The sequence below is a fragment of the Centruroides sculpturatus genome, unplaced genomic scaffold, assembly GCF_000671375.1.
Source record: "Centruroides sculpturatus isolate CEXI.00-Female unplaced genomic scaffold, Cexi_2.0 scaffold831, whole genome shotgun sequence".
Taxonomy (NCBI): Eukaryota; Metazoa; Arthropoda; class Arachnida; order Scorpiones; family Buthidae; genus Centruroides; species Centruroides sculpturatus.
Genome location: NW_019385023.1, coordinates 263619 through 286884, shown reverse-complemented (window position 1 = coordinate 286884; position 23266 = coordinate 263619). Strand labels below are relative to the sequence as shown.

Sequence of the window (23266 nt, the reverse complement as noted above, 5' to 3'; positions counted from 1 at the left end):
TTAAATGCATCATGAATCACTTTAAGATATGTTGCAATATGTGGTTCACCCCCGATTGCATTATTTTATAAATAATTGTGACGTAATCAACAACTGGATTCCCTCTGTATATTTACTGTAGAACCTGGCCTTTGCCTCGAATCTTGAGATTGTCCTTCTTCCACAGGAGTAACTCGAAATCTGGGAGCACTCGAGGATGGCCACAGAGATTGTCTTAACAGTTCACTGAAGCGATTATTTCTTGAAGGTTGTGTTCGTCTTAACTGTATTCCTCTTAATTCTGGATCGGTAGCTACATCAATTACAGTTTTACTAGACTGTAAATAAATAATAAAACATTATAAATACGATTATAATGAGAATAAAATCATTATGTTTCGTATTACACTACACAGTAAAAAAAATTTTTTTTATAAACTAGCATTTATTATTTATTGTAACATCGTCACAATGCCGAGCTGCAGTTTTTAATCATTTGTTTAACTTAAAATATATATGCTCTCCACCTCAAATTAATAGTGGCTTGCCCCCGTACGTCATACTTTTCCTTTAACAATAGAGTCGTGTCGGTCATCTATCTAACACCTTTTTATTTTTACAGGTGTACTTTCTTATTATTTTTTATCAATATTATATTATATTTTTTTACTTATTATATTTTTTATATTTAATTGGTCGAATGGGCTTGCCATAAGAGGCCCTCTCAGTGTTCACAGGGCACAAAGAGTTAAATCAAAAATATCAGCAAGAAACATACTCAATTAACAATAAGTAATTAGTAATTAAGATGACAACAAAATATATTAAAATTTACGCATATTTCTTAATGTTAATGTATATCACATCATGTAAAATACTGAAATATTAACCATCATTTCCTAGTATTATTTTAACTAAAATTAATTCTCTAAATTATTATCACATCATGTAAANTATGATATAAAAACTTAGACTTAATATAATTATATATTAATTCAATGCTTTTCAATACTTGCCTAATTAAATTTTATTATAAAAATTTCAGTTATTTTTTAAAATAAATTATATAAAATTCCTGAATAATTTATATTTATTCAATTTAAATTATTATTTTTAGTGACATTTTTTAAAAATTTTTATTATAGAAATGCATATGTATAGATATATTTTATAAAAATTTAAAATAATTTTAAATACTAATGAATATAATATAATATATTTACTAAAAACCTTTTAACAATTTAAACCTCATAATTTTGATTGAATTATAAATAATAAGAGGGCCAAATTTATGAAGTGATAATGATGAAACAGCAGAAAATGTCAGTCTCTCTGTAGAGCCTTTGTTTGGCCGTCGTATATAATATAAACTCTTATTTATAATTCAATCAAAATTTGTCTATAGGTTTAAGGTTCGAATATCAGTTATAATAACATAAACTTTCGTATGTAATATTAATTAAGCGCTACTATTCTGCCCCAGGATCTGAGAAGCCGATAGAAGTTTGAAGAATTATTCATAATACACAAGAAATTCAATGGAATAAATTATTTTTAAGGCCTCGTAAATGTATGGGGACGGATTAAAATGGCTCTAAGTAAAGTAATATGACAGTCCCTATTACGAGCTTGGCTGAACCTACGATAAGCATGAAAGAAAGCCTTCTTAGTGTCCGCAGAGCGGAAAGAATTTAAAATNCACATCATGTAAAATACTGAAATATTAACCATCATTTCCTAGTATTATTTTAACTAAAATTAATTCTCTAAATTATTATCTAATCAAAGATAAATAAATAATTAAATAATTGCTGTAAAGTAATTTTAAAATCTATAATTCTTGAATACTTTTTTGGAAGGAAACGGCTTAGAGAATTGATTGTATTAGTACAGCTGTTTTCATTATTTTTAAATAATACATCTGTTTTATAATGTTTGTATTATGTGATATGTGTTCTTATCTCTTATGAATTATTTTATATAGAGTTTAGAACTAGATAAACTTCTAAAAAATGTATGAACAGCTAATGAACCGAATATAAATAGCTTAAAAAACCCCTAATTATTATCTATTAACAAAAATAATTCTCAGTTTTCCATAGCAAATCAATGGAATGAATATCAACAGAAGTACAGTATATAACCCACATATATAACCCAGAAGTACAGTTTTATAACCCATTGTGGGTAAGGCCAGGCCCACAATGGAATGATCAACTTACAAATATGTACCATTTGCAATGAAATTGTTTTTTAATGATGTATTTTAGTGCTTCGATGTTGTAATGACCTTTTTATTTATATACCAATCTATGTACAAAATTCGATTAATATTGCACACCTGTTTTAAGCTGCTTCGATTTTTTTCAACAATATATACATCTCAGTTAACTCATTTTTGGACCACCCCGTTATAGATTCACATATTTAGCAGGGAAAAAAATAATTTCATTAAAATTCAAGGTTATGTACTTAATATATATATATGTGTGTGTTTTGAAAATTGTCTCGTAGGCTTATTATTTGTATTTATAGTATAATATATGGCCGTTATTAATATATTCGCATATGTTTGGTGATACAGTAATTATATAAGATTATCGGGAATAACACGTGGAAAAAGTAAACGTAGTTGTAAAATAAAAGTGCTTATTATTGATAACTTTCAAATATTTACTCCGTAGTTCCTAATTACTGTCTTATTACTACTTAATCTGAAAGAAGTATGTACTGTACTGTACAAATATAAATTAAAGAATATAATACGAACTTATGAATCTTGAAGTATAAAAACTATAAATATACTTATTGAAAGTGAAGAAATTTGACTGATTTCTTCACTTAGTTTATTTATTTCTCTAAAATGATAAAATTTTCCTTATGAAATATCCTGTTGCAATCATAATCTTTAATTAAAATGATAAATCAAATATTTCTAAAGAAAATATCCCTCGAATTAATTTTGACAAATTGATTTTTTAAAGACGATGATGGATCTAATTATTCTATATAAAACTATATATAAGATGGAAACTTGCATAAGTCTATCATCTATCAGTAAAATCTATGTAACATGTTATACATTAAGAATATGAATCAAATGGGATAAACTTTACAGAGCTTTCATAGATAAAGTATTGATATTATTATATAAATCATTCATGGACATTATATATACTGCATCTACTTCAATAATCTAAAGTGTAGTGTAATTATAGCAATTATACTATGGAAAATTCCTATTGGAATCGATATAATTTCACGTACTCAGTTCTTAAGTCAGCAATCGTATGCTGATTGTCACGAAGTGCTTATAACACATGTCTCAGATGTAACGTTACTTAATGCAAGTTCGTGATTGTGGTGACATTGATGTGCAAACATATGTATACAATAGCCTAATATATATATCTGATCAGTCAATCGAAACCATACAGGAAGAGCTAGAACTACTTAAAAGTTACTGCTTGAAAAGACGTGCCATCAAGAACATCTCGTGTTTTAATGCACGATTTCCTTTTCTTCTTGACATTGATTACATGTAACAAACCTAATAAGTTTTAATGTAGCTGATTGTGAACAATATACATTACGGTGTTTTAACATCTTAATGTATATTGTCACAATCAAATACCGTTACCAGTCATAAATAATACTATATATTTCCATAATTTAGCATTCGAAATCATCATTTTCATCGTCATTTTGCATTTTTAGAGGTACAGTTTAATCTCCAATAACGGCCAACTCTGAACGGCAATTATTTTTTTTTCAGAGATATTTCTTTCTGAAATGCATAATAACTTCCTAACGAGGACCATCCCCGAAAACAACGGGTAAGTTTTTATATTCTCGTCAGTGGACGTTTTAAAATTTGTTTTTGGAGCAATTATACAACACATTGGAAATCTGCATTTCTATGGGGAAACTGGCTTCCTATTTAGTATTAGACACATGAGATGGGAAACTGGCCATCTATTTAGGTTAGACACGTGAATAAACCCGGAAAATTTCACGTGGCCAGCCCACAATTATTGGTTCAATGGTTCTATCCACTCGGCCCATGATAGGCCCATCTTTAATTGAGTTAACATTGTTAACTACATTATTAACTTAATTAAGTAGAAAAACATTGTAAAATAGCTATCAATTAACTTAAAATTACAATTTATTACTTCTTTTCGGTTTAATTAACCGTAAATTAATTAAAAAGCTATGAAGAACTTTTGTTTTTTGTTTCGCATGATTTTTTTTTCATTTTTCTGTTAATGTAATTATATATTATTTAAAATCAATGCATATATTGTATACATACCAGTCCATTTTCTAATTTAGTAGGTTTAAATTTTGGTTTTTCTTCATTTTCGAATGATAAATACGTATGACGGCGTAGATTAGAGGCAGCCACTGTCATAGCGTAAGTCGGATCAGCTCCCATTTCTGGGTCCCAAGTACTTCTTTTATCTCTTTCTGGAATGGTGCTCAACCGTTGAGACAATGGCTAAAATAAATAGCATTTCATCTTAATTTGTCACTATAATTGCTTTTTATCTACATTCAAAATGATACTACTTACCCTAGAAGGCATACTTCTCATAACCGTTTGATATACGGGATCAAGTTCCACATCCTAAAATATAAACATATTATTCAATATAATTATATCATTATAATAGAATTATTTAATATTATTTTTCTTACGTTAACAATATTTCTAAGAGCGTTATATTGCGATATTCTTGGTCTGAGATCGGTTGTATCGAATCCACTTAAATTCTGGTAATAAAAATAATAATAATAATGTTATTCTTTAAATATTAACATTGTTTTAAAGCATATTTTTTAAAATTTTAAATAAATAATAAGCTGTAAATATATTTAAAATGCTCTTAAACTCACCGCCCATTCGTCCAAAAACTCCTTTCCTAATTCTCTCCCTTCTGACTTTGATATAGTTTTATTATAATCACGCGCTATCTATAATAAAAAAATCACGAAAAAACTTTATAAATTATATAAATTAAAGTATATTTTAGTATTAAAGACATACTTTTAGATCCTCTTTCCAAAATCTCGACGTTTGAGGAGCGGCTGTTTTGGGTGCGACTTCTTTTATCTACAGGTTTATTGATTATATCTAATTATAATTAGATATACTAATTAAATATATTATTAAATTTTATGTTATTTTTTTTTTACAAATAATACCTTTAAAACTAAGACAGCCATCAAGAAAATGCATAATATATTTACTAAAGTAAGTAGTAGGCTAACAACGCCTAAAACGGCGCATTCTTTCTCCATGGTATCAAAATATTCCACGTGATATCCTTCTGGGGGGATCAACGATGGCTTTATCATTCTTGAAATGTTATCCTTTTTAAACTAATTATTTAAATTAAAAATATATTTTAAAATAAATTTTTAATAATTCAAATATAAAAAAAAATCTATTCCATTTGTTGGGAGAGTGCACATTTTTTACGTAAATTTGACGTCATTCTTTATAAACATTCATTATAAAACTGAAGTAGTGACGTCAAATTGACGTAAAAATAAGCACCATTTCAATTAATCGAATAGATCTTTAATTGTATACACTTAAAAGTGAGGAAAATATAATATACGTTGTAATTATTATATAAAAATATTAAATAATTCATTGTTTTAAATTGATATAAGAAGATTATTCTTACAAGAATAGGAAATTCTGTCATTGACCTCTGAACTTTCACGGCAGACACGGCCCAAAGTAATCCCTATAATAGATTGAGAACAAAGATACTTTCTTTACAAATGAATGATTTTGCTGGAAATAATGAACCTAAGAAAGTAACTTACAGCATTTACGGCTGGTGGTAACAACGATGCAGATATTGCCACACCTACCAATGATCCAGCATTACCACCTAATACAGAGAGGGCCACTCCTGCTCCCGATGGTAAAGCTATGAGAGCTCCTACCCATAAAGATCTTCCTTGTCCTCTAAAATTTACAGTGGAGAAAAGAAAATTTATTTATGTATTCTTTCAGATGAATATTCTTATACAGTTTATATATATATAATACCTCGCCGCCATTTCGGTTGTGGGCCAATCACCTTGTCCCCATTTACTGCTGAAGTTTGCACAAATTAATCCAAATACAAAACCTATAAAAACATTTGAATTTTAATACTTATGAATGTTTTTGATGGAGAGAGAGAGCTCTATTTCTTTCAAATTCAGTGTTTAATCTGTTAAAAAAAAAGATTATTAAATATAATTTTACCAAACAGAAGGCATAAAACAAGACCGACGATTTCAGTTTTTATTCCAAGATTTCTAAGAGATTTATCTTGTATAACAGCTCCAAAAGTTCCTGCCAAAATTGGTCCCTATTTAAATGAAAAATTCATATTATAATTTTACATTTTAATATTTAAATTTTTATTTAAATCTTCTTACCATTAAAGGTGAAATAAGCATACTAGCAACCAAAACAACCGAACTATTTTCCATCAAGCCCAAAGCTGCAATCATACTAATAAGTACAACGATATAATTAAAATTTAGTTTCAATTTAATTAAAATTTTCTTCTTTATGGAAAAAGAAATCCATTATAATTTAGCTTAGATTAGTTATTTGTTTTAGTATTATTTAAGTAATTCAGTAAAGGTTTTAAGCTCTAAGAAAATAGATTTGCTAGGCTCTTTTTATATAAGTTTATACAGTAGAGCGTCGTTTATCCGAAACGTCGGTTATCCGAAAGAATTCCAGTCGGCCTAAAGTATAATTTTTATTTGTTTTTATATTTTTAATGTATATATTTCGTTTGTAAAACATAAAGAAATCATTTTTAACGATACAATAGCCACGATTATTATTTTAAAAAGTTTACGTTCGGCTTAACATCGACGAAAATTCAACGCGAAGCGACACGCAACGGAGAAAAATTTCAACACGGGATAGGTTAATATATTTTTTCGTATATAATCGGTTATCCGAAAAATAAGTTATCCGAACAACGCCAGTCCCCAATTGATTCGGATAAACGACGCTCTACTGTATAATGTAATAACAGTACTTTTAATTGTACAAACTTTATGACTCAGCTAGTAATAAATTAAGAGTATTAGATCCTAGTTAAGTATGAAAATGCTTATATTGAATATCTATACTCGCGAAACTCTGGTATAAATCAAGGTTTTCTATGCCTAAAACCGCCATTAATTATGTAAGAATTTTATCTTTGATTTTCTATAATTCTATTTTTTTTTTTTTTAATTTATGGTTTAAGTTTAAATTTTATTTTCATTAAAAAATCTTACCTTGCCAAGACTGTAAACATCATAAAGTCAAAAGTTAGCATGGCATTTGCACGAACACCTTCAACTACCTTATAAAAGAGAATTTATATTTGAATACGAATTCGATTTATTCTATAAAATTAATGTTAAATATGATAATTTAACTAACCTGTGCTACAGTTAAACGAGCAGTTACAGATTTTAAAAATTGTCTTTGCATATTTCGTATACCTTCTTTCAATGATTTTTTAATATCAGGTTTTGTTTTCGTTCCTCCAGCATCTTCGCTATCTCTGATAATAATTAATTAATATTTATAATTATAATATTTTTTTTTTAAATCTTCAATAACAAATAATAAACTTACTCCTCTTCTTCATATATCGGTGTTTTTACTTCAGTTTCCACGTCACGATAAAATACAGCACAGGGTATGATTCTAAATAATAAGTTATTTCTTTTATTAAATATTAATTAAACATCACAGATTTTTTATTTATCTTTTTTACAAACATTAAATAAACAAATTAATGACATTTAATTATTAATAAATTGATAATTGCTCTTGAAATTATTTCACATTAACACGATATGATCATGTGATGTAAAATAATGACCTTTTATTGGTTATTAAGTATTATAATTTCTTTAATTATACCTATTATAAGCGAATTATTAGTAATTAAGTTAATAATTTATGATTTTTTTATACCCTAAACTAGATTTTGCCTTCATTCCAATCTCTCTTTCTGCAAGAGTATCCAAAACATAATCGCATCTTACCCCAGGTTCGCAAGGAAAATAAACCTAAAAAGTATTTAAAAACATTAAAAAAATCGTTAATATTATAAATTAAATGAGATTCTTTTAAATACGAATTTACTTACGTGATAATAATTTTTATCCTCACTCGCGATCCATATAGCATCATCGATTCCCAAAATTTCCAGAGCATCTCTTAATCGCTAAAAAAGAAATAATAATATTATTTATTACTCGTAATTGTGTTATCGAAATTTAATTAGAATAATGTCAAATATATAAATTATTATTATTATTTTTTAACCTGTTACTTAATATTAAACGAAATAATAATTTTGCAAAAGATAATTAAAGTAGAAACAATGAACAGTACGATTTAATGAGGTGAACCAAACGAGTGAAAATATTGTAATTCGAACAATTAAATTACACTTATTACTTACGATAATGTATTACGTCAAATCAATAATTTCAGAAATTTTCGCAAGAGATAAATGAGATAAAATTTAATTAATTTCTCTAACGATTTCATAAGAATTAATCTAACCTTAAACAATGTTTCACCATTTAAATCTACTTCATGAAATGATTCTCTTTCTTCCGAATATTCAGAAGAGTTATCCATAAACATAACAGTAGATTTTCTTGGTTTTTGTTTCTTTAAATCTTCTACAGATGAAGAAATATTTCCATCATCTTTCTTCTCTTCTTCGGCTTCTTCTTCATCTTCCTCCTTTTTATCTTCGATTCCATCTTCGTATTTAAAATATAAAGTTTTAAATTATTATTTCTTTTATAATTATTTCTTAAAATAATAATAATAAATCAAGCATATAAGAAAATTCTATTTATTATTATTAATTTTTTTACATTTAAACAGAAATAAATTAAAAATTTTAATTCGTGTTTGTTTGGTTAAATTTTATTATAAATATTTTAATTATTTTTTAAAATAATTTAATAAATATAAAAACAGTAATTTAATGTAATCAAATATTAATTCAACACTTTTACCATTTTTATAATTAAATTTGAATTATTTTAAATGCTAATTTAATTAATTTATTTATTTTCTAAATAATTAAATTAATGCTTTTGTATGATATAAAAACTTAGACTTAATATAATTATATATTAATTCAATGCTTTTCAATACTTGCCTAATTAAATTTTATTATAAAAATTTCAGTTATTTTTTAAAATAAATTATATAAAATTCCTGAATAATTTATATTTATTCAATTTAAATTATTATTTTTAGTGACATTTTTTAAAAATTTTTATTATAGAAATGCATATGTATAGATATATTTTATAAAAATTTAAAATAATTTTAAATACTAATGAATATAATATAATATATTTACTAAAAACCTTTTAACAATTTAAACCTCATAATTTTGATTGAATTATAAATAATAAGAGGGCCAAATTTATGAAGTGATAATGATGAAACAGCAGAAAATGTCAGTCTCTCTGTAGAGCCTTTGTTTGGCCGTCGTATATAATATAAACTCTTATTTATAATTCAATCAAAATTTGTCTATAGGTTTAAGGTTCGAATATCAGTTATAATAACATAAACTTTCGTATGTAATATTAATTAAGCGCTACTATTCTGCCCCAGGATCTGAGAAGCCGATAGAAGTTTGAAGAATTATTCATAATACACAAGAAATTCAATGGAATAAATTATTTTTAAGGCCTCGTAAATGTATGGGGACGGATTAAAATGGCTCTAAGTAAAGTAATATGACAGTCCCTATTACGAGCTTGGCTGAACCTACGATAAGCATGAAAGAAAGCCTTCTTAGTGTCCGCAGAGCGGAAAGAATTTAAAATGTATAAAAATAGAATTAACTATATAAAGAAACTTATCTAAAATAAGTTAAAAATTTAACCACGCAAGATATTTTATAAAACAATAATTTAATTTTTTTAAATAGTATAAACTATATGTTAAAGCCTCTGTATTCCTCTCGTGTTATTGTATAACATTGATATATTGCACATTTCTCCGTATTGTATTAGACAAATTATTACGGTTCACTTAAGCGTGAAGGCTGTTTCTATACTTTTTTTAAACATAGAAAAAAAACAAGTATTAAATATAATAATTGTAATTCTTCATATATTAAATAAACCTTTATAATTTATTTGATGCAAACGGCATATAAGTTTATATAATGAATATACATATTGGCCTATTTTAATGTTCATATTCATGCTAATTTTTCTATAGAAAAATATATTTACCTGATATTAAATTGTCTTCAACATCTTTAAAATCTTTTTCTAATTTGATATTATTTAAATTTCTTTCATATTCCTCTGACGGAATGGAAATCGTGAACCAAAATCCTCCAGACATTTTCAACTAATGGTAAATACAGCTGTCCCATATGATTATGTACTGTACTATATCAAATAAACCACGTGATATTGTGGAATTTAATTGGTTAAATTCTACGTGACGTAAATAAATAAATATTTCAAATTTTATCATATATATATATATATATACATACATACACACATATATATACAGGATTAGTTTATATGTAAGTGCATAGAATAGGAGTGTTTATTATATTATTAATTTTTTAAATCAAATTTTTTAAGCAATAAAATAAATAAATTATATTAAAATTAAATATTTTATTTATAGAAAATTCATACAATATAGGAACCATTTGGTTCGGGCTTCGGCGTGGAAGTCTCCTAAAATTATGTTTCTTATAAATATAGATAATAGAGAAGGTCCGGGACTAAATCTGGGTTTAATTTTAAAACTTTTGAAGCCCTCTCTCTATATTACTTATATTTAAAAAAAATAATTAAAAAGGTAATTTTATTGAGGTTATTCATACAGTTTTCTATCTTTTGGTCAGGGGTGAAGCGCCATATTTGTTACTGACCCAGGCCCACATCTCATTGTAGCAATTCCTCCAATTAAATATTCCATGTAAAGTTATAAACACAGGATTTCAGAAACATTTGTCTATAGGTGGTATTTTCGTTTAATGGATTTAGGTTAATTAACATTTGTTAAATATGTTAAGAAATTAAGAAAGATAGGGCCTAATTAATGAACTTTTTAAAATTTTTATTTTAAGAAATTTATTCTATTAGATTTCTTTAAAAAAATAATAAATTATATAGAACTTATATTAATAATAATAAAATTAATTAATAACATGTACTATACTTAAATTTTACATTTGCAAAAAGTAATTAGGTCATTTCCGCAGTTTTCTCTATTATACAGCATTTAATACAATGCATCATTCATTGTACTGTACTGTACATATATACGTGTTTAATATAATGAAAGAAGAGTTCACTCGTCATTAATTCATTGTCAATTGATATAAAGAATTATTTTTCTTGTAAAAAAAAATATAAAAAACTTATTAATTATTCATACGTAAACTGATACGTCATCAAAATAATTATACAGTATTAAGATCAATTATTTAAGACATCGTCCAAAGTAGTTTCGATAGTAAATCTTCAGAAATTAATTAATTTTTTTAAAAGAAAAATTTATAATAATTTAATTTTCAGTATTTAAATATTATAAAGGTTATTTTAAATGAGTATTAGTTGGTGTCAAATCTGGTGGCAAATCTGATAATCACCCAGCCTAGAATGGTCTATATCTTTGTTATATGTGCTGAAGAGTTGTCATGGAATTATCGGATCTTGTCAATTTTTGAGCGAAGTTCTTTGATTTTGGTGTTCAAACAATCCAGTTGTTCACAATAAAGTTTTTCATTTGCGACTGGTATTGGTTGGAAAAACAGATCTATCATGATGACGCAGATTATCGTCTTTTTCTGCACTATAGTCCCTTTGACATTTTGCAACAGCTGGTTGACCTTTATTCACCCATGAACGCTTTAACAAACCTTTTGCAGGGCTTTAACAAACCCTTCGTTGCGTTGTGGCCACTATTAAACTTATAGACCAACAGTACGCGAGTGTGTCCTTTAGAAAATTTCATGTTGTCAGACATTGCTGATACGTCATTTTCAGTAAAATATGAGATGAAACGACCTTTGGTTACTCTACTTACATACAGTAAGTCATAGCACGTTCTAGAAATATTAAGAAAATAATCCAAAACTTGATAAGATGGAAGAAAGTTATAGGAATTCCTCTACAGAAGAAGAGAAATAAAGAAAGAGAAATTCTTCTATACGATGGTTATATTTTTGATTAAATCTGTTCTGTTCATGTACTGTACAAGGTATTGTTAAAGTCTGTTTAATAGATCCTACGTTCTTAGTTGACAGTCAAATAAATATAATAATTATAATTTATTTAAACTTTATTAAACTATATAAATATAATATATTTATAGCTATACAAAGAGAGTTTAAAAGTCAGTTAACTGTGCTATTGAAGTACACTTGCTAATATAACTCGAAGCTTTGTAAATCTTTGTAAGAAATGAATTATTTGAATAAGGCAATTTATTTGTTACAATGGTTTACTAACTATTGAGCCACCCTATATAAAATGAATGTATATTTATAATGCATAATCTTAATTAAGATTACGTATTGTATATATTTTTTAATAAAATATTATTTGTAACAAATTATATTATAACAATTTGCTTTAGATTGGATCATTAACAATTAAGCATCATTTCATGTATTTGAAGCTATGTAATATTCATGCATTAAATTTTAAGTATAATTACTGTATAAATGCCTGTATTTAATAATTTATCAAACATTTTAAATTCAATTTTAAAATTGTAATATTTATAATACTAAATAATCGTAAGTTAATCGTATATAATGAGATAAAGATATCTTATACATTGGATATTCGATTATCCGAACTTGATGGAACCAGAGGTCTTTCACATAATACAGGAACTTGTGTTTTGAGTACATCAAGCATTGTGCATTTAAATTTTCATGAACTATAAATACTGAAATGCAATTAATGTAGTTGAAATTAAATTAATTTACTGAAAATCTAATAAAATATTACGTATATAATTTGCCCACCAGTGGCCGAGAGGATAAAACCATTGAATACTGTTCGTGGTTTCGTCTATAGCTAACGGGTTGGCAAATGTGGAGTTTTCAGGATTTTCTTCACCTAAATAAGGGCCAGTTTACCATAAAAGACCTTCCGGAATGTATTTCCCTCTCGGCAGAATCGTCCATATGTCACGTTGCCTTAATCGAATTAAACCAACGTATAGGTCTATAACCCAGTTTCGCGGCGCTGCAATCGACATATGACGTGAAATATCTATTTACATGGAGAATTTGATCTCTTTGATTATATTCTATGGCGTATACATGGTCTATCTTTTTTTCTTTATATTGAAAATCGTTTCGGATAATCGAGTTTCCATTGTATTTCTATGTTTAACACCAATCTTCATAATGTTAATTAATGGGCTACACTTTTCAAATTGCTGACTTATAGAATATGTCCGTCCGTTTTTCCTAAATCTCGAGAACGGAGTTATATAGATGAAAATAGAGACCAAATATGGAAGTCTTAAGGGGGCCATAGGTCCGATTAACTAAATGACCGGAAGACACGTGATTTTTTAAAATTAAAATATAATTAAAAATATATACGAATTCTTATATGAAGAAATAGCTATTTAAAGAATGCATAAAGAATTTCTTGTCATCATAATTAATAATATGATAATTTATTATAAAGAAGAATTATTACATATTCAAAACACTTTCAGCTTTACTTTCTTTGTAAATAATGCTGGCATTTTGTTAAAAAATTACCCCTTTTTAAAGTTCATATGAAAAACTTCATGTGAAAGTTATTATAATTTAAATTAAAATATTATTTTTCTATTTTAAAATGCGATTTAAAAAATAATAATAATAATTCAAATTTTATGGTAAACGCTCGCTTTACGACCTCTCCTTTTAACTTTTCTATAATTATTTATAAAATGCCATACTTATGTTAGCAATTTTAGTGTTATATTTCAATTTCCAGAGAAGGTGTAGATACTTTTGCACTAAATTTTTATGAACTAATCTCTTAATTTACGCATTTGATTACGATAAATAAGGTGACTGACTCACTTTACGACGATACTCAAAGGAAGTAAAAGTGTATATCTATCGTAATTATAATTAATTTGGTGTAAAAATTAGCATACTTTTAGAATAATCTTAACTCAATAATACACAGAAAACATACATATTGTTTAATTAGAATACAATAAATTCACTATTGTGATTACTTTTGGTATTTTATAATTTTTACAGTATCGGGTGCAACATTGTGTAGTATATGATGTATAAAATTTTAATTGCAGAATCATAATAGTGAATATAAAATATTTCTCTACGATATTGCTTCACTATAGACTTTGATAAAAAATTTTTTAAGTATCATTGTGAATAATTATAAAACACTCATACGTTGTATTTTATTTACTAACAAGTAAGAATAAATGGAATTTTAATCGGTAAAAACAGCAATAATCTTTTCATTAAGAATCTAAAACATAATTAATTATTATTAATACAGTTGAGAATATAAGGATAAAAAGGTAAGAAAATTCTGTATTATTTTCATATAGTAGAAACCTATTTTAATTATCTTAAAAGTTGAGCCGTCGTAAATCGAACCGTAATTTCACATAGACCCAGTGTTATAAATTAACATTACGTTCTTAGAGATAATTATATAATAATAAATCGATATTATGTTTATATGGTATTTTATAAATAATATTATCTCTGTTAGTGCTCAAAGGCTGGAAAAAATACAATGAAATTGTTTATTTTATTTAAGCTTAATACTATATTAGAATTAGGCACGTGGCTCCCCTTTCAAATAAAATAGAAGTCATTAATATCAACTATAAAAAACTAAATCGAAACGTAAGATATAATTTATTATTCTAGTTTAATATACCAGGAGATCGTAATTAAAATACCCGTTATTCAACGTCTTCTAGACAGACATTTAGCAGTCCAAATAGAACCAAATTTGATATGGTAACATTTCAGGACATGCAGAAAACATTTCCGTAAAATAAATATTAGTACCGAAACTCACTACTGTGGTATGTTTGATGATGTAAGTGAAGAAAGATCAGTTTCATTTGTGGAGACAAAAAGTGTAGATTATCGAAGACATTTTGCAAATTTTGCAGCCTTGAAAGGCATCGCATTGTATGTGAGATATCGCAGAGGATCAATTATCACCCAATGAACACGCTGTCATAATGGAAACAGTATTGAGCAGAATCACTGTATAATAAGAGTATTTTTTACAAATAAGTTCAGCACCAAAATTACCATAGTGGCGCGTTTTTGTACTATTCTGTTTTACAAAAATGTCTTCTGCATGTCATGAAATATCACCATACCAAATTTGATTGCATTTGAATTGCTAAATATCTCTCTAAACAGCGTTGAAAAGGGACTTTAATTACGATCATTCGATACATAGTTCTGAAATACACTTAGACCTATATATGAATATTTATACATATTTATAATGTATAAATATTCATTATCAGTTTTACGTATGACTAACAAAAACTATTTTAGTGTTTTATTATTAGAAAAGTCGTTTTTCTATCAAACGATGATTTTTATTAATTTTCGGAATTACCTTATTGTGAAATGACATTTTCTGTTATCAATTGTCGTGACGTATTGAATTCTTTAGGCAATCTTTATGAAAAAAAACAAGTTGGATTTTTCCCTTTTTGACTTTAATAATAAATTTAGACTAATAAATATTCACATTCCATAAACGTGTGGATAATAATATAATGAAATAGCACAATTTTTCCCGTCAAATAACTCGCGACATTGAGCACGTAGGATCGCGAGTGTCATCCCACGCCATCGCATTCAGTATTGAATTTTAAGTGTCATTTGCCTATTTTTATTGATGTTATTTATAATTTATTATTAATATACTCTTGAATTTTCGGGACAATATGAAATATAACATAATATTATTTGGACGATATCGTACCTATCGAAACCTAATTTCTTTTATGTTTTGTATCATAAATTGAGGTTTTGTTCGTAAAGTTATGAAATTCTAGTACTAAATATCACAAAATAATAAAATTATTATAATAATAGAGCTAGTCGTAAAACGAGAGTTATAATATAAATGGTCGTAAAGAGGAGTCTACTATAATTACAAAAAAAATTAATAATAATAATAATAGTGTGAATAAGTTCTTATTTTCGTGTCAGTTTTAATGTTTAGGAAAGGAGCAATATAAAAAGTTAAAGAATTTTTTTTAATCTAACCAAACATTAAAGAACATAGCCAAAAAGAGTTCGGTTCTACGCTTCAGTGATTCCGAATTGGTGCAGAAAGCAGAACTAAATGGATTAAAGAGACTTTTCAACACCGCTTCTGATACCTTCTTTGTGTAATTCATATTTACGGTTCGATATTTTCATCATTTATTGAAGAAAGTAATCAATAATAATCTGACGGAAGTTAAGTCTTTAATAGTAATTTTCGTTTGTTTCACGTTGTTGTTAATGGAGTATTATTCTTCCCAGAAAAAAGACTGTTTGTGTGATATTTTCGTAAATTATTAAATAAAAAAATCGATATAAATATTTCTATTTACATTTGAAAGTATAATTTTTTTTTAATTTAAAATATATATCTTTCTTTTAATACCAGGTACTTCTAAGTGTATACACTTTAATAATCGATATATTATGTAAATTTTTATTTTTCCTGTAAAAAGTATCAATACTCTATGTTTTTTACTATATTATATAATTTAAACACATAATGAAGTTTCGGATTTATGAACATAGAAGTATGATCCTACATCCGAAATTTTATTGATTAGAGCTTAATAATGGATGGTCCTAGTCTCTGTAGATCAATCTTTATAACCTTACCTTATAAATCTATTTTTAAATGCCTCCAGACAACATTTAAACACTAATATGTTAAATAAATTATCTTTCATCTAGTAGTGTTTACTTACACTTTTGACTGGTGTAATTATCAATATATATTTGCATCTAAAATAATCTCTCCATAGAGATACCCTACTTTAAACAAACAGTTTTTTTCTCCTATTATCCTAAAAAGGAAACATTAAGTTACAAAATCTGAAAGAAATAGAGAACTTTTCTGACTTCAGAAGAAATGAATATTCATCTGTAGTAAACACCACAGTCTTTCTCTGTTTTTGACTTAATGGATGGTGTACATATAGTGTATATCCAGGCTACTCTTTCGCTACGTCTATGTATTGTAATGTACTGTACATAACACCATTTTAAGTTTTCAAATTGTTCATCATGTATTGTTGACATCGCTGAATAAACGATATTGAAATATTCACCGAGAAGTCTATTAATTGCTTACGTTAACAATAAGTACAGTAGACCCCCCTATAACATTGTAGATAATTCCGTGTTATATGAATTCCATGTTCCACTTAGATTTCACAAATACGTGCTCCGGGCTGTGAACGGCTCACATATTTGTAAAATCTAAATGACTCGTATAACATGGAATTCATATAACACGGAATTATCTACAATGTTATAGGGGGGTCTACTTGTATTGTTGCTTTCCTACTAAAAAAACACGCTTAAATTTTGTATTATCGAAGTGTGATGTAAGAANCGCGAAGCGACACGCAACGGAGAAAAATTTCAACACGGGATAGGTTAATATATTTTTTCGTATATAATCGGTTATCCGAAAAATAAGTTATCCGAACAACGCCAGTCCCCAATTGATTCGGATAAACGACGCTCTACTGTATAATGTAATAACAGTACTTTTAATTGTACAAACTTTATGACTCAGCTAGTAATAAATTAAGAGTATTAGATCCTAGTTAAGTATGAAAATGCTTATATTGAATATCTATACTCGCGAAACTCTGGTATAAATCAAGGTTTTCTATGCCTAAAACCGCCATTAATTATGTAAGAATTTTATCTTTGATTTTCTATAATTCTATTTTTTTTTTTTTTAATTTATGGTTTAAGTTTAAATTTTATTTTCATTAAAAAATCTTACCTTGCCAAGACTGTAAACATCATAAAGTCAAAAGTTAGCATGGCATTTGCACGAACACCTTCAACTACCTTATAAAAGAGAATTTATATTTGAATACGAATTCGATTTATTCTATAAAATTAATGTTAAATATGATAATTTAACTAACCTGTGCTACAGTTAAACGAGCAGTTACAGATTTTAAAAATTGTCTTTGCATATTTCGTATACCTTCTTTCAATGATTTTTTAATATCAGGTTTTGTTTTCGTTCCTCCAGCATCTTCGCTATCTCTGATAATAATTAATTAATATTTATAATTATAATATTTTTTTTTTAAATCTTCAATAACAAATAATAAACTTACTCCTCTTCTTCATATATCGGTGTTTTTACTTCAGTTTCCACGTCACGATAAAATACAGCACAGGGTATGATTCTAAATAATAAGTTATTTCTTTTATTAAATATTAATTAAACATCACAGATTTTTTATTTATCTTTTTTACAAACATTAAATAAACAAATTAATGACATTTAATTATTAATAAATTGATAATTGCTCTTGAAATTATTTCACATTAACACGATATGATCATGTGATGTAAAATAATGACCTTTTATTGGTTATTAAGTATTATAATTTCTTTAATTATACCTATTATAAGCGAATTATTAGTAATTAAGTTAATAATTTATGATTTTTTTATACCCTAAACTAGATTTTGCCTTCATTCCAATCTCTCTTTCTGCAAGAGTATCCAAAACATAATCGCATCTTACCCCAGGTTCGCAAGGAAAATAAACCTAAAAAGTATTTAAAAACATTAAAAAAATCGTTAATATTATAAATTAAATGAGATTCTTTTAAATACGAATTTACTTACGTGATAATAATTTTTATCCTCACTCGCGATCCATATAGCATCATCGATTCCCAAAATTTCCAGAGCATCTCTTAATCGCTAAAAAAGAAATAATAATATTATTTATTACTCGTAATTGTGTTATCGAAATTTAATTAGAATAATGTCAAATATATAAATTATTATTATTATTTTTTAACCTGTTACTTAATATTAAACGAAATAATAATTTTGCAAAAGATAATTAAAGTAGAAACAATGAACAGTACGATTTAATGAGGTGAACCAAACGAGTGAAAATATTGTAATTCGAACAATTAAATTACACTTATTACTTACGATAATGTATTACGTCAAATCAATAATTTCAGAAATTTTCGCAAGAGATAAATGAGATAAAATTTAATTAATTTCTCTAACGATTTCATAAGAATTAATCTAACCTTAAACAATGTTTCACCATTTAAATCTACTTCATGAAATGATTCTCTTTCTTCCGAATATTCAGAAGAGTTATCCATAAACATAACAGTAGATTTTCTTGGTTTTTGTTTCTTTAAATCTTCTACAGATGAAGAAATATTTCCATCATCTTTCTTCTCTTCTTCGGCTTCTTCTTCATCTTCCTCCTTTTTATCTTCGATTCCATCTTCGTATTTAAAATATAAAGTTTTAAATTATTATTTCTTTTATAATTATTTCTTAAAATAATAATAATAAATCAAGCATATAAGAAAATTCTATTTATTATTATTAATTTTTTTACATTTAAACAGAAATAAATTAAAAATTTTAATTCGTGTTTGTTTGGTTAAATTTTATTATAAATATTTTAATTATTTTTTAAAATAATTTAATAAATATAAAAACAGTAATTTAATGTAATCAAATATTAATTCAACACTTTTACCATTTTTATAATTAAATTTGAATTATTTTAAATGCTAATTTAATTAATTTATTTATTTTCTAAATAATTAAATTAATGCTTTTGTATGATATAAAAACTTAGACTTAATATAATTATATATTAATTCAATGCTTTTCAATACTTGCCTAATTAAATTTTATTATAAAAATTTCAGTTATTTTTTAAAATAAATTATATAAAATTCCTGAATAATTTATATTTATTCAATTTAAATTATTATTTTTAGTGACATTTTTTAAAAATTTTTATTATAGAAATGCATATGTATAGATATATTTTATAAAAATTTAAAATAATTTTAAATACTAATGAATATAATATAATATATTTACTAAAAACCTTTTAACAATTTAAACCTCATAATTTTGATTGAATTATAAATAATAAGAGGGCCAAATTTATGAAGTGATAATGATGAAACAGCAGAAAATGTCAGTCTCTCTGTAGAGCCTTTGTTTGGCCGTCGTATATAATATAAACTCTTATTTATAATTCAATCAAAATTTGTCTATAGGTTTAAGGTTCGAATATCAGTTATAATAACATAAACTTTCGTATGTAATATTAATTAAGCGCTACTATTCTGCCCCAGGATCTGAGAAGCCGATAGAAGTTTGAAGAATTATTCATAATACACAAGAAATTCAATGGAATAAATTATTTTTAAGGCCTCGTAAATGTATGGGGACGGATTAAAATGGCTCTAAGTAAAGTAATATGACAGTCCCTATTACGAGCTTGGCTGAACCTACGATAAGCATGAAAGAAAGCCTTCTTAGTGTCCGCAGAGCGGAAAGAATTTAAAATGTATAAAAATAGAATTAACTATATAAAGAAACTTATCTAAAATAAGTTAAAAATTTAACCACGCAAGATATTTTATAAAACAATAATTTAATTTTTTTAAATAGTATAAACTATATGTTAAAGCCTCTGTATTCCTCTCGTGTTATTGTATAACATTGATATATTGCACATTTCTCCGTATTGTATTAGACAAATTATTACGGTTCACTTAAGCGTGAAGGCTGTTTCTATACTTTTTTTAAACATAGAAAAAAAACAAGTATTAAATATAATAATTGTAATTCTTCATATATTAAATAAACCTTTATAATTTATTTGATGCAAACGGCATATAAGTTTATATAATGAATATACATATTGGCCTATTTTAATGTTCATATTCATGCTAATTTTTCTATAGAAAAATATATTTACCTGATATTAAATTGTCTTCAACATCTTTAAAATCTTTTTCTAATTTGATATTATTTAAATTTCTTTCATATTCCTCTGACGGAATGGAAATCGTGAACCAAAATCCTCCAGACATTTTCAACTAATGGTAAATACAGCTGTCCCATATGATTATGTACTGTACTATATCAAATAAACCACGTGATATTGTGGAATTTAATTGGTTAAATTCTACGTGACGTAAATAAATAAATATTTCAAATTTTATCATATATATATATATATATACATACATACACACATATATATACAGGATTAGTTTATATGTAAGTGCATAGAATAGGAGTGTTTATTATATTATTAATTTTTTAAATCAAATTTTTTAAGCAATAAAATAAATAAATTATATTAAAATTAAATATTTTATTTATAGAAAATTCATACAATATAGGAACCATTTGGTTCGGGCTTCGGCGTGGAAGTCTCCTAAAATTATGTTTCTTATAAATATAGATAATAGAGAAGGTCCGGGACTAAATCTGGGTTTAATTTTAAAACTTTTGAAGCCCTCTCTCTATATTACTTATATTTAAAAAAAATAATTAAAAAGGTAATTTTATTGAGGTTATTCATACAGTTTTCTATCTTTTGGTCAGGGGTGAAGCGCCATATTTGTTACTGACCCAGGCCCACATCTCATTGTAGCAATTCCTCCAATTAAATATTCCATGTAAAGTTATAAACACAGGATTTCAGAAACATTTGTCTATAGGTGGTATTTTCGTTTAATGGATTTAGGTTAATTAACATTTGTTAAATATGTTAAGAAATTAAGAAAGATAGGGCCTAATTAATGAACTTTTTAAAATTTTTATTTTAAGAAATTTATTCTATTAGATTTCTTTAAAAAAATAATAAATTATATAGAACTTATATTAATAATAATAAAATTAATTAATAACATGTACTATACTTAAATTTTACATTTGCAAAAAGTAATTAGGTCATTTCCGCAGTTTTCTCTATTATACAGCATTTAATACAATGCATCATTCATTGTACTGTACTGTACATATATACGTGTTTAATATAATGAAAGAAGAGTTCACTCGTCATTAATTCATTGTCAATTGATATAAAGAATTATTTTTCTTGTAAAAAAAAATATAAAAAACTTATTAATTATTCATACGTAAACTGATACGTCATCAAAATAATTATACAGTATTAAGATCAATTATTTAAGACATCGTCCAAAGTAGTTTCGATAGTAAATCTTCAGAAATTAATTAATTTTTTTAAAAGAAAAATTTATAATAATTTAATTTTCAGTATTTAAATATTATAAAGGTTATTTTAAATGAGTATTAGTTGGTGTCAAATCTGGTGGCAAATCTGATAATCACCCAGCCTAGAATGGTCTATATCTTTGTTATATGTGCTGAAGAGTTGTCATGGAATTATCGGATCTTGTCAATTTTTGAGCGAAGTTCTTTGATTTTGGTGTTCAAACAATCCAGTTGTTCACAATAAAGTTTTTCATTTGCGACTGGTATTGGTTGGAAAAACAGATCTATCATGATGACGCAGATTATCGTCTTTTTCTGCACTATAGTCCCTTTGACATTTTGCAACAGCTGGTTGACCTTTATTCACCCATGAACGCTTTAACAAACCTTTTGCAGGGCTTTAACAAACCCTTCGTTGCGTTGTGGCCACTATTAAACTTATAGACCAACAGTACGCGAGTGTGTCCTTTAGAAAATTTCATGTTGTCAGACATTGCTGATACGTCATTTTCAGTAAAATATGAGATGAAACGACCTTTGGTTACTCTACTTACATACAGTAAGTCATAGCACGTTCTAGAAATATTAAGAAAATAATCCAAAACTTGATAAGATGGAAGAAAGTTATAGGAATTCCTCTACAGAAGAAGAGAAATAAAGAAAGAGAAATTCTTCTATACGATGGTTATATTTTTGATTAAATCTGTTCTGTTCATGTACTGTACAAGGTATTGTTAAAGTCTGTTTAATAGATCCTACGTTCTTAGTTGACAGTCAAATAATAATAATAATTATAATTAAATTATTAGTTAAATAATCTAAGTTCTATTAGTATAAAGTACTTGAAAATCGTATAGCTTATAGTTTCAAATACAGTATAACCTGTCTAAAACGGAACCTGAATAAAATGGAAACCTGCC

The 23266-nt window shown here is 26.1% G+C and overlaps 2 protein-coding genes across 2 annotated transcripts in view; both read right to left on the bottom strand.

Annotated features, from left to right (window-relative positions):
* LOC111633567 overlaps positions 1–10400 on the bottom strand; it is a 37230-nt gene extending 26830 nt beyond the window's left edge. The window contains exons 1-19 of the mRNA XM_023378160.1: positions 10288–10400; positions 8579–8784; positions 8157–8234; positions 7982–8076; positions 7637–7708; positions 7439–7562; positions 7291–7358; positions 6427–6502; positions 6251–6356; positions 6050–6131; positions 5821–5965; positions 5676–5738; positions 5188–5364; positions 5030–5095; positions 4879–4956; positions 4681–4755; positions 4556–4609; positions 4295–4480; positions 92–317 (exon numbers count right to left, since the gene is read on the bottom strand). Of these exons, the coding sequence (XP_023233928.1) occupies positions 92–317; positions 4295–4480; positions 4556–4609; positions 4681–4755; positions 4879–4956; positions 5030–5095; positions 5188–5364; positions 5676–5738; positions 5821–5965; positions 6050–6131; positions 6251–6356; positions 6427–6502; positions 7291–7358; positions 7439–7562; positions 7637–7708; positions 7982–8076; positions 8157–8234; positions 8579–8662 (1855 nt within the window). The 5' untranslated portion in view covers positions 8663–8784; positions 10288–10400. The remainder of the gene's footprint in view (positions 1–91; positions 318–4294; positions 4481–4555; positions 4610–4680; positions 4756–4878; positions 4957–5029; positions 5096–5187; positions 5365–5675; positions 5739–5820; positions 5966–6049; positions 6132–6250; positions 6357–6426; positions 6503–7290; positions 7359–7438; positions 7563–7636; positions 7709–7981; positions 8077–8156; positions 8235–8578; positions 8785–10287) is intronic.
* Positions 10401–11805: 1405 nt separating this feature from the next.
* On the bottom strand, positions 11806–21193 carry LOC111633566. Its single transcript, XM_023378159.1, has 8 exons — positions 21079–21193; positions 19370–19575; positions 18948–19025; positions 18773–18867; positions 18428–18499; positions 18230–18353; positions 18082–18149; positions 11806–11953 (listed from the first exon to the last, which is right to left on the bottom strand). The coding sequence occupies exons 1-8, from the start codon at positions 21191–21193 to the stop codon at positions 11806–11808; spliced, it is 906 nt and encodes a 301-aa protein (XP_023233927.1).
* Between the last annotated feature and the right edge of the window lie 2073 nt (positions 21194–23266).